This window comes from Pagrus pagrus (assembly GCF_965226575.1).
Source record: "Pagrus pagrus genome assembly, chromosome: 1".
NCBI classification, from domain to species: Eukaryota; Metazoa; Chordata; class Actinopteri; order Spariformes; family Sparidae; genus Pagrus; species Pagrus pagrus.
In genome coordinates, this window is record NC_140185.1 from 21230999 (window position 1) to 21242536 (window position 11538).

Below are 11538 nucleotides of genomic sequence, written 5' to 3' on the forward strand. Positions count from 1 at the left end.
AGAAATCTGTTTAAAGATTCAAATACAGTTGCACACAGCTGTAAAACCTGTGTTTGCATGCAGCAGATTTCTCCCCAACACGCTCTATTTTTCAACCAAGGCTGGCATATTTGATAAATGACAGTTCAGCCTTAGAAGGCTTTTTCTTGCAGCGCTTGGACTGACGGTCCAAAGAAAGGACAGTCTCAGTTGTAGGAGAAGACAGTTCTTACAGATTTTTATAAATAGCCCACTTCATGTGTGAAGCTAACCTAGATCTGCTTTTTTTTTTTTTTTTATTATTCAGAATCCAACACAAAGCAATGACAATGATCTTTTCTTTTAACACAATGTGCTACCTTTGTGATACTTTTGTGTGCACACATCTAAAAACTGGTGAAACATTGACAGGACATTGCCACTAAATCATGTTTCTCCAGCAAAAATGTAGCTGCGTAAATTCAGCCTCTCTAAATCCCTCACCACATTTCAATAGTTGATTTCACACAGTTTACATGTCTTTAAAAAATAGGTTATTGCGCAAACCACGTTGCTTAAGTGATGGAGTGAATCGTACCCTGAGAATCTGGTCTCCCTCCTCCAGCCCCTCCTTGGCCGCAGGACTGTCCTCCAAAACTCCTGCCACAAAAATTCCCACGTCGTTCCCCCCTGCTAACCGCAGACCGACACTCTCCCCCTTCTTGAACTTGACCAGCTTCATACTCGGCCTGCAGGAAAACACGGGTAGACAGGTGGAATTAAGCAAAAAGGTCACCAAACTGTGACTATAAAAAGAGCCATTCTTAGAGACACAAAACACAGTCAGCTATTGAAAAAAGCAGAGTGTGGAGTAACAGCAAAGCCAAAACAAAAGCTGACCAGAATCTTGGCCCTAATCTAAACTAAGGTTTAAGAATTTAGGTAACTTAAATAATATGTTCACTCATATTATCAAAGTGATTATTTAGCATAAGCACTCAATATACTGTGAAGTGCTTTGGATGAGAGCATCAAGGACATTTACCTCAGGATGCTGTCATCATGAGCGGCGCTGGGTACAGGGGCATCAGAAGGGCTGACAGGCAGATCCACGTCAGGCTGACCAGGCTGTGCATAAACTGGCTTTGGTTCTGCCACAAATACAAACACAGTAAGTAGAATAACACACATTCTAGGAAACTTGTACATGAGCGATGTAGAAGCATATTAGTTTCATTATTTTGTAAAGTAAAGATAGTTAGGCAAGTGTCGGGTAACAGTGAAACCAAGAGTAAAAATGAAAGCATCAACCTGAATCCATGTCTGATTTGGTGATGACTATTTGTTTTGCAATATCTCACTGATTTTTCTCAGATGTTGACATGTATGAAAAAGGATGTGCTAAATTTCACTTGCAGTCATTAACAACTTCTGCAACCATGTGTTGATTAGACATAACACAATGAACAACAGGCAAGTTTGCGTGTTTCCAGGTGCTTTAATCTGGAACAGTGGAGTTTAGTGTAGGGCTGAATCTGAATTTTTGGCACTCGCTGTTTGTCTTTGATGGACAGAGGTTTCTCTACCTGGCAGCGGAGGTAACTGCTTGTCATTACTGGAGCTGGCTTGGTCACTGGCCTGTGACAAGACACCATCATCAGAGCTTTTCACTGGTGTGGACATGGCCCCTGGTTTGGATACGCGTTCTTCATCTCGACTTCGAAGGCTGAAATACCAAAAATAACACATGGCCCATCAGTACGAGTGGACGGTTAATGCTATCAACACTGACAGTTACGTTAATGCATTCCTTAAGTGACTTAAGTGTTCAGTGTGTGAGTATGATCTCATGTGTCCTGTAAGTGTTTATATAGATTTGTGCTGACATCACCAGGAAGATACAGTCACTGAAGTCAGCCCAAAAGGAAATAACACAGACCATGATTTACGTGATGAGGATACATGAAAAGAAAAATGGATGAGAAGACAATAAGCAGTTAAAAGAAGGATGTGCAGCTCTGTTAAAAGCTGCAAATTTGCTACCAGTTTGAAGGTGTTTCGTCTGTATTTCAGTGGAGTTTTTTCTTCCATCTTTCAATAATTACTATGTGGGCTATGCAGTATGTCAATGGCTAGAAACTATTAAAAGTTCAAATGGAGTAGACAGGGATTATTAATGTTTTAATTTCCTCATCACATTTCTTTTGAAGATTGATCTAAACTCCTCCCTTTTATTGACCAGCCAGTAACCTTTCCAATGAAAGCACACAGGCAGAGAAAGAAATCTACACCAAGTCTCCCAACATAAAACCCTGAGTTAGGATACTTTTCAGTCCAAGTTCCTGTTTAACCTGGATAAAATAAACAAGGGAAAACTGAATGTGTATGTGCGAGTCTGGTAGGCTAAGGCTAACAGAGTAGAAAAGGCTCTGTTCCTTAAAACAATGGTTGAATTCCAATCTGGTCACATGACTGCCGGCTGGCACAGCACTTGAGCTGTATTCAGAAGCTTTTGTAGAAGAATGTGAATGTGCAGGCTGTGCCACAAGCTCACACTAGGAAACTTCTCCCATGAGCAAATATACATTACAGAGCAGTCACCCATATTCACGCAATAAAACAAGGAAACAAAGGTGGAAAAACAGTGTAGAGACTGAGATTTTTCACCGCTGAATGACCTTTTTCTAGGTCCCTCAATTTCTCCGGCAGCTCTCCCTACAATTCAGCTTAACACACAAATCAGATCTGTGCAAATGTACATGTCAGCAGAATCAAAATCAGAGACCTGTATGTGAGCTTGTTGTTGAGCAAGAAGGATAAATGAGAGCTGCAGCTCGAGGATAAATAACAGAATTGTAATGAAAGAGAGAGAGAGAGAGACAGAGTGTGTGTGTAATGGATGAATGAGAAAGAGGGTGTGAGAAACCGGGGGAAAAAAAGAGTGAGAGAGAGACAAACGCAGCAAGAGACAGAAGGAGAGAGCGGAGCGAGGGAGAGTGTTGTGGCCTAAATCTGCTGTTCCTTGCTGCAGAATGGTGCTAAAAAAAGGTCTCACACTGACAAACACCATTTGACAGAAGCCTTTGTTCAATCCCTTTGCTTACACACATTCTTACAGTATGGGCAGAGGCGAGAGAGAGCAAGTGAGTGAGAGGCAGAAAAAGTGAAGGAGCGGGAGAGATGTGGCTACACAGAAACCAACAAACAATGCAAAATATAGTACTGAGTCTCTACAGTCTGAGCCACAATAATTTCATAGTCATCCACAAGCCTCAAAATATTTACAGAATAAAACTGACACAACAAAACTCCCCAGATACATCAACATCTCTTCTCTCAAAAGTTCAGTCTAAAAATTAAACATATCACCGTCAAAAACTAAATTACTTAAAAACAAAAACTAATTACTCACATAAATTTATCTCCAAGTTGAACCATGATGCTTTAAAGAGAGTTCAATTCCTTGAAACACAACACGAGCCTTTTGAACAAAGTATACTCATGCTCACTGAGATGATTACATGTATTCAAAATCAAGAAACTGTGTTTTGCCCTAGGCAAAAGAATGCCTCTAAACCCTGCAGCCAATCAGGTTATGCGAACCATCTGGCTTGGGGCAAAGCACTGTGGGAAGTATGTCAAATTCCTTTTACCCCTCCTCAACTGGGGAGATAGTAAAAACATTCCCTGATATCACAGCGTAGTGACAGTCCGACTGTTATTTTCAACTACAACACCATGAAAAGCAGGTGTAACTCCTAATATGACATTTTATCTGCTTACCAGAATAACCAGTCATACAAAATGTGCACTGGTATAGAAAAATATCTCACTTCACATGTTTGTCTTACTTTTGTGCAGACATATATTTAGTACACAAAGATTGCTTGGGAAAAGAGCAATACAAATATTACAATGATAAATACTTAAAACAAACACACTGGCCTGTTTATAGAGGAATAAATTCACTTACATCGGTAGAAATCTGTGAAACAGTGACCCTGCTCTCATCCTGCATTGAAACAAGTATGGTTACTCCACAGTCTCACCCAATGCATCATCTTGAAATGACAGCACTGGAGGTTAATTTAGTTAAATGTAATGACTGTCAAGCAACTACTGTAGTAAGCCAGAAAGCAAAACTAGCAGCAGCACACTGAGCTAACATCCTACAGCTACAACAGATTGTTTTAAGCAAGCAATGTAAGTAATACCTCACCTACTGGCGTTTCAGCTTAAGTTTAGTTTTGTCCTTTAGGAGGAGACTTTATTAAAAACAGCAGGTTTGGCACCAATACTGCATCCGTCATAGTCAGACCCTCATTTCATCAAGACAACAGACATCTGGAGAAAATTGCCTGTTTGATGGCAATGAGTTTGAAAAAGACTGCTTCCTGAAATAGCACCTCTGGTTAATTGTCTATTTTCTCTATTTTCTGGTGCATCCTTTTTGTTTGGAGTGTGACAGCACACTGTGTCTGCACCCCGAGGCCCATACAAACATGATGAAATAGAGGTCTTGTTACAGAAGACTCTGACAGCTCAATCAAGAGCAAGTGCTTGAAGGTAGCACAGATTCAGGGTCCTTGATTCAATATCCACTTCTACTTCACAATATCAAACAGAACCAACAACATACCCCGTCTTTTATCGCTGTAGCCAATGACAGATTGACATGGTTCTGCTCCCAAAGTGGCAAGCCTGTTTCACTCCCCAGTCCTGTTTTATCAGCTGGATTCACATCAGAGAGAGCTCATCATCTTGACCCATTCAACCAAGCTCAATATCTTGCAGTAAGGGTACACTGCTCAAGCTTCACGCTAATTAAGAGACACTGTAGTTTCACTTGCATCGCTTTTTATCTAGCTCTTCTTTGCCATCTATGTTGTTTGTCAGCTAAAAGAAGCTACAGACTCTAAACTACAAGAAAGACAACTTACTGGAAACGCCAACTGGTAGTAAGAAAAGAGGAGGAAACACAGACAGTATGGACATTAGAATAAATCATAAGAACAGCACATAATCAGTACACATTATAAAAATACAGATCTTATTTCGAGCACTGATGTTTAAGCAATCTAAACATGTAATGGCAACGCGCAAAAAAATGTGTTAAGTAGTAAATAAACCGAGCTTTGCAAGATTTAAATGAGTAATTCTATAAAGCTGAGATGACCTTGTGCTGTTTGAAGGTGACTCTCTGTACAGAAAATGGTTTAAAGATCTAGTGCATTTCAAAACAAGACCTTGGTCCACCAGGAGGAGATGAATCAATCCCTCCTCTTCCCCAGTCCTCTCCCAGAGCGAGGCATTATTGGAACTCAGTGATGGCTCCAGAGGGAGTGTGATGGTTTATGCATGCAATGTCTTAATCTATTGATTTATTCATCGGTGGTGCAAGGTACTTACTCAGCACCCACTAACCTGGGGGTGTGAACATGATGTATGAAGTTGGAGCTGTGGGAGTATGGATGTATGACTGTGGCATGTGTGACAGCTGTGTCCCATCACCTGATTTGCAGTCAGATGCATGTGAGTGTATGTGTGTGCTTCGCTTACCTGCCATTACTGATCTGCCGAGGCGAGTGACGGAGGTGGTCCGATGTTTCAGGCCTGTCAGGCGAACGTGATCGACCCCGCCCGTGGGATCGATTGGAATGATCTGATGTCAGTGAATGTATTTCTGAAATGTCTGTGAAATTTAAATCAAATACGCATTAACATTTAATCAATGGCATAAATCAAGACAGAGTTAAAATAACAAGAAATATTTTATGATTTATGAAGTTTATTTATGAAGTTATTCCTTGCTGATGTTTAAAAACACAACATATTTGTTTTTTTGTCAGTCACAGCTACATCCAACAAGGCAACATGAATGTTGTCTCACCATCTCTGTCGGAGTTATTGGCTGATGGGATGCTGTCATCAAGGTCAGGAATGTTGAGCAGTGTGGCTCGCTCATCTCTCTGCACCACCATCTTCAACTTGCCCTTTGACCTCTCAATCAGCTTCTTGGCATCTATCAGTGATAAGTTCTCTGTAACTGTGCCATTGATCTGCAGGAGGAAGAGGAGCGGGTCAGGACAAGAACTGCAAGGACAAGTCATCTTCACTGCAGTTTTTCTTGTAAAGCCCACAAAACTATGGAAACTATGTGATCATCACCAGCAAATTAGTCATCGTGAACAGCCCAGTTCAATCTTACTACAACAATAATGATGTCTTAAATAAGCAATGTTATAAACAAGTTTATAAATGTATAATAAAATAAGGCTTACAATGTTTTTAGTGCTGCCAGAGAAACTGAGTCCACAGAAGATGAATTGTAGTATATATTGTATAAAGAAAAACTTCATTATCTTTATTCAAGTATCTATTTCTGTTGGTCTTTGTCATGCAATCACATTTCAGCTACAAAATGCCTCCGTCTCTCTTCAGAGCAACTGATACACTAAATTAGATTTTGAATGCATCTCTTCACTGTGAAGGAGGATATTTTCCTCCTTAGAGATTGAGTGGATAAAAATTCAAAGGAATAATGGAATGTGTGGTATTCCTGCTGGTGAGCCTGCATACTAATGAACTGTGACCTCACTCTGCGATCCACTTTCAGCAGCTCACAGATTACCACAGCAGACAAGAGAAAGTTTTCAGTATAAAGAATACCGGATACTTGTTTCTCACCCATGTTACTGACATTATTTCAAGCTTTTTCTTTACACATCCATCTTTAAAGTTCATTTTAATAATCTTTTTATCAGTTCATTCCTCCACTACAGTGTTTAATCCACTTCTAAAACCTGTCTTACTCATAGGCTCATTCATGCAAAGACTTCTTCTCTTACCTTAAGTACAACATCTCCCTCCTGGATGTTCCCATCTCTGGCAGCAAGGCTTTCCGGGGAGATGTCCTTGACAAATATGTGGCTGGCCAACCGAAGTCCATACTCTGCTTATAGAGTATAACAAAGTAATATTAACAGAGCACATCAAGTGAACCATCGCTTTGAGCACCAGTAAAGTTGAAAAACTCCAGAATCTTTAGTTTGATATGTACAAACATTATCAAAACGTTATGTAAATTGGATTCTTGGACATTGTGCTGCCCACCTTCATTCTTGCGGGACTTGACAAGAGTGACCTTGGCAGGCCTGGGTGGAGCAGAGGAGGCTTGTGATCGGCGATCAGAGCGCGGAGAGATGCTGCGCTCCCGTGAGGCACTGTTATCCCGTCTGCTGCTGTTGCTCCGTTCACGATCGTGACGCCTGCCAGGGCCCGTGCCTCCGCTCGCTCCTTCATAGGCACTTCTGCCACCACCAGTGTGGTGCTCATAGCCATCATCCTCATCACTGTCTTCTTCCTCGTGCTCTGACATTGTCTCCCTGTCCCCTGGCCGAGAAACAGGGATCTGCACTTTCCTTTTCCGACGAATAGTCTGAGAATAGATGGAAAGTTTTGAGTGTTAAAGAAGAAAGAGGAAGTTATTTTTTAGGTAAACATGGCAGTTTTAGTTATGTTCAGGGCTGACTGTGGTTCACAAAGAACTCAAATTTTGCTAAATATCTTCAGTGTCAAACTTACTATCTTTGCATTTTTGCCACTCTTTCGGAGTTGCTGCACAGCATAGGCATGTTCTACGTTGTCCATAGAGACTGCATTGACCATCACCACTCGATCATTTTCTCTGAAAGAATCAATTAACAATGTCTTAATAGTTGAAGAGATATATGTCAATCTATACAATTCATACCAACATGGTAGATATTTATGTTGAATAAAATGGAAGAAGGGAAATATTTACAGGAGCTTACTTTAATTAATCTGACACAACCCAATAGAGTGCTGCAAGGTGCCTTAACTCCTACTGTTTCCGACAAAACTTCATAGTATAGTTCCAGTGTGGATATTGTAATGCCAAATGGTGGCAAAGTAAGTACAGAGCAAAGCGTCAAATCAGCCGAAGTTAACTAATTATCACGTTCAAGGTGAAACATAGGAGGCTAACGAGGAAAAGGCGGATGAGGTGGCCAGTGGCGAACAGGAGCTTGTTTTAAGGACTCGTTCCTGCAGCACTCTATGGTGTGATCATATTAATATCCATAAAAAATCCAGCATTATCATAACACAAAATATTGATGGTAACAGTCAGAGACTTACTGAAGCAGTCCCTCTGCAGGACCTCCTTTCAGCACATCAGATATCACAATGGACGTCTCCCCACTCTGAAAATGAGGGTTGTCTCGCCCGCCAGATATTGCAATACCAAACCCAAAACCTGGGGCCTACACACACAGAAATACACACAATATTGGATGATTACTGACTAGCACATACACTTGACTTGTCTCAGGCTTTGCTGTAAACAAAAACAGGCTAATAGGCTGTCTGCAGGCTGATTATCAGTAAGAGTGTTATTTAGGTAAAATAATGTAGTGTCTTCTGTACGGTGAGGAATGGTTTAAAACTTTGCACAAGAACAAAACTACGCATTTACAGTGCATGGATGTTTTGAGGAGTGTTGTGTTTTATGCAGCCAGCTCCAAAGGAGCAAGCCATGTGATGTAAATTGCTAATCATACAACCACAACAACACAGGAGAGCTGTGAGGCTAAGAACCGCAGGCCACTCTGGGCTGCTCCTTCAGCTTCAAAGCCGCTGCTAATTAGATTACAGCAAGCAGGCCAGTCTAGACAGGTGCTCTACACAATCCTGCGGCACAATAGCATCAACTGAGAGTTTACTGTCTCATTACAAGTACATTCAGAAATTTAGCATGCAAGACAATGACTAAATTAATTTATTAGCTCTCTCTGGGGAATATGGCTTTCAATAGTTTGATAGTAAGCATGATGCTGATCGTGCCAGAGGAGGTAATCAGTCATATGTACTGATCTTAGCTACTGAGGTTAGTACAATCTATCATAATTACATGTGACACAGGACGAAAAAGCACACAAAGTAAAACTATCATCCCGCTCTTTCCCTGGAGCTGTGTTAAGGAGCCATACAGGAAGGAAGTGAAATGAAGTAGTAAGGAAGTGGATGCTGATTCTGTCTTCCTTAGCCTTGTTTCCTGCCATCTGGGTTTCCTTGACTATTGTTTCAGTACCACACATCCTGCTGCTACAGCTGGCCTTCTCAGTAGAGAGAGAGAAAAGATGTGTATGGGCAGAGGACAGGGAGGAAAAAGTGAAGAACACACGAGACATAGTTTAGGATGCCAGAGACAGGCAAAGAGGGAAAAAAGACAAAAGAGAAGAAAGGGGAGAGTGGATGAAAGAGTGGTAAACACTTACCCTGTGAAGGGTCACTGTGTGCTGTTCCCATATCACTGTTTCCTCCATCGCTGCACTCTGCAACACAAAAAGGAAAGGATCAGTATCTTGATGCCAATATATCAGGCACATATGTTTGACAAAATGCTATCTCATATACAATATGTCATTAAATGACTGGTAAAATTCTGCAAACAAAACATAATTTATATGTAGATCTAGGTAAGAGTGACAGTCTTAAAACTACATGTGCTTTCATATCCTGTTAAGTGTCATCAGACAGAGTTTTTGTTTGGCAAGGTCGACTCTATGGCTTATTTGCACAACTAAGTCCTGGACACCCAAAAGTCTACATGTGAAAAGATTATGAATGACAGCAACATGAGTAAACGGCAGGCAGGTTCAGAAGACTAAGCAGATGTCGCTATATTATTCCTGGCTGGGTCATCTGAGCAAAGAAGGTATTTAGATGCTCCTCTGACCTGCCACACTGGATTAAACCAACGCTAGGCAGGCATCTTTTTCTTTCACTCATACTCCCAAGTCAGTGACATGACACAGGTTTCTCTTAATGCATGATTCATCTTTCAGCAAAGGCTTTCTTTTTTGTTTAATTTGTGTGTCTGCCATTCCGAAACTCCACAAGAAGCACAGAAAATGTGATAATGTCACTACTATAAAAGGTCAAACAGACACTCCTCAATTTGTGTCTCAGAAGACTGTTTTATTTTAAATCGCAGAGTGCTATGTCCCCAGTTTTAAATTACAGCTTTACTCCAGTTCCCTCCAGCTGATGAAGCAACACTGCTGTCCTGTCTGTCTGTCTGCCTGCAGGGAGTGATGGTACAGCTGTCTGTGGCAGAGTGCTGAGCACAGTCCAGTGTGGCAGGGGAAGGAAAACATAAACACCACCACACGTGGCAGGGTGCTCATTTACTACAACTTCTAGGTATAATCAGCTTTTTAAAATAACACACCATGTCATCTGTCCACCCTATCATTGTGATAATCTCACTCCCTCACCCCTTAATCAGCACCTAATCCCCAAACCATCTCACCCATCATCTTTGACATCATCCTGATCATTACTGTCATCACCTTCCCTTAGCCTAACTGCACAGTTCACTGGAGGTTCACCCTGCAATGCTGCCGACTGTATCGGATGAGAACAGTGTCTGATGTTTTACTTGCCCAGACATATAATACTGTGCTTTTGTTGGGAAAAAGACTCAACTGAACTCAAAGACAAGAACACAGATTTCTTAGATGCTTAAATGTGTCTAAACATGAAAAATCACCTGCATAATTAACTTTCAAACAAGAAACTTGACAAATAAACTATTAAGTCAATGAGGCGTAATTTTTTTGTTTTTGTTTTTTGTATTTTCAGACAATTTATAGATAAAGAACGCTTTATTGATTCATCAGCAAGATTAATCGATGATAAAATGATCATTAGTTGCAGCCCAAAACTTGATTATTGTGAATATCCACATTAAAGTTAAGAATTTAACATGGTTACCTAGTAACATTTGTTTACATTAGTTATGGTATTTAACTGTTGAGGTCAAGTCCAGAGGATGTGTGGTGAGTTAAAAGGTATAGTTCATGTCAATGCACTGAATGAGGGAGATGGAGTTCATACTCAGACAATCTGAAGAGTTCCTCTGAGTATAAAACAGATTCCACCACCTCTTTCCAGAGCTTTAAAAACCTGTCAGAGAGTATTAAATATTGTGCTGTGTTTTGGCATCAGGTAAGCCTGGACTTCCTGGATCGTATTTCATTGCTTCACTGGTACCCTACCAACACACCCCTACTAATTCAGCCCCCTGCACTGTTTGAACACAGGTCACTTTGGTCTAAATGCCATACTAAAGTGTAAGCCTCTGGTTCAGTAGGGACTAATCCATGCAACATTTACTGTAGGTCTAATGTGGGTTTGTGCTTCAATCACTCCACTCAGTTCAGTTGGCCTGAACCTTTAGAATACACAGTTAACCCTTTGACCCTCATACCAATGGCAGCTCTGTGTGGATGTTATTTATGTCCATAATTGGCGCAGGGGGCTTGGGTGTTCCCCCTCTCTATCTCTCCTTCCCCTCCACCCCCTCCCCCGTCTGCCCCTACGACTCCCACAGTAATGCCACTATTGTGTGAAGGGACCTGACCCATTTAAGAGCGGTTCCCGCCGACATTCCCAAACACATCCATTCCTCTAAAGTGTTTTGTGATATATTCATCCATCCGTTCATCCATTCATTCATCCAATAGTTCAGGCAGACAGAGGGGGGCTATGCCA

The 11538-nt window shown here is 41.1% G+C and overlaps 1 protein-coding gene across 11 annotated transcripts in view; it reads right to left on the bottom strand.

The window, feature by feature from the left end:
* Positions 1 to 11538, bottom strand: part of tjp1a (tight junction protein 1a) — a 102571-nt gene that overhangs the window by 22179 nt on the left and 68854 nt on the right. For 7 of the 11 annotated variants that reach the window (XM_084361010.1, XM_084361004.1, XM_084361008.1 and 4 more), the window contains 10 exons: positions 9258 to 9314; positions 8119 to 8243; positions 7543 to 7645; positions 7072 to 7396; positions 6807 to 6913; positions 5849 to 6017; positions 5518 to 5650; positions 1545 to 1684; positions 1004 to 1109; positions 557 to 707 (listed from right to left, as the gene is read on the bottom strand). In XM_084361010.1, coding sequence (XP_084217136.1) covers positions 557 to 707; positions 1004 to 1109; positions 1545 to 1684; positions 5518 to 5650; positions 5849 to 6017; positions 6807 to 6913; positions 7072 to 7396; positions 7543 to 7645; positions 8119 to 8243; positions 9258 to 9314 — 1416 coding nt within the window. The remainder of the gene's footprint in view (positions 1 to 556; positions 708 to 1003; positions 1110 to 1544; positions 1685 to 5517; positions 5651 to 5848; positions 6018 to 6806; positions 6914 to 7071; positions 7397 to 7542; positions 7646 to 8118; positions 8244 to 9257; positions 9315 to 11538) is intronic. The other 4 variants (XM_084361001.1, XM_084361002.1, XM_084361005.1 and 1 more) reach the window with 1 other exon arrangement.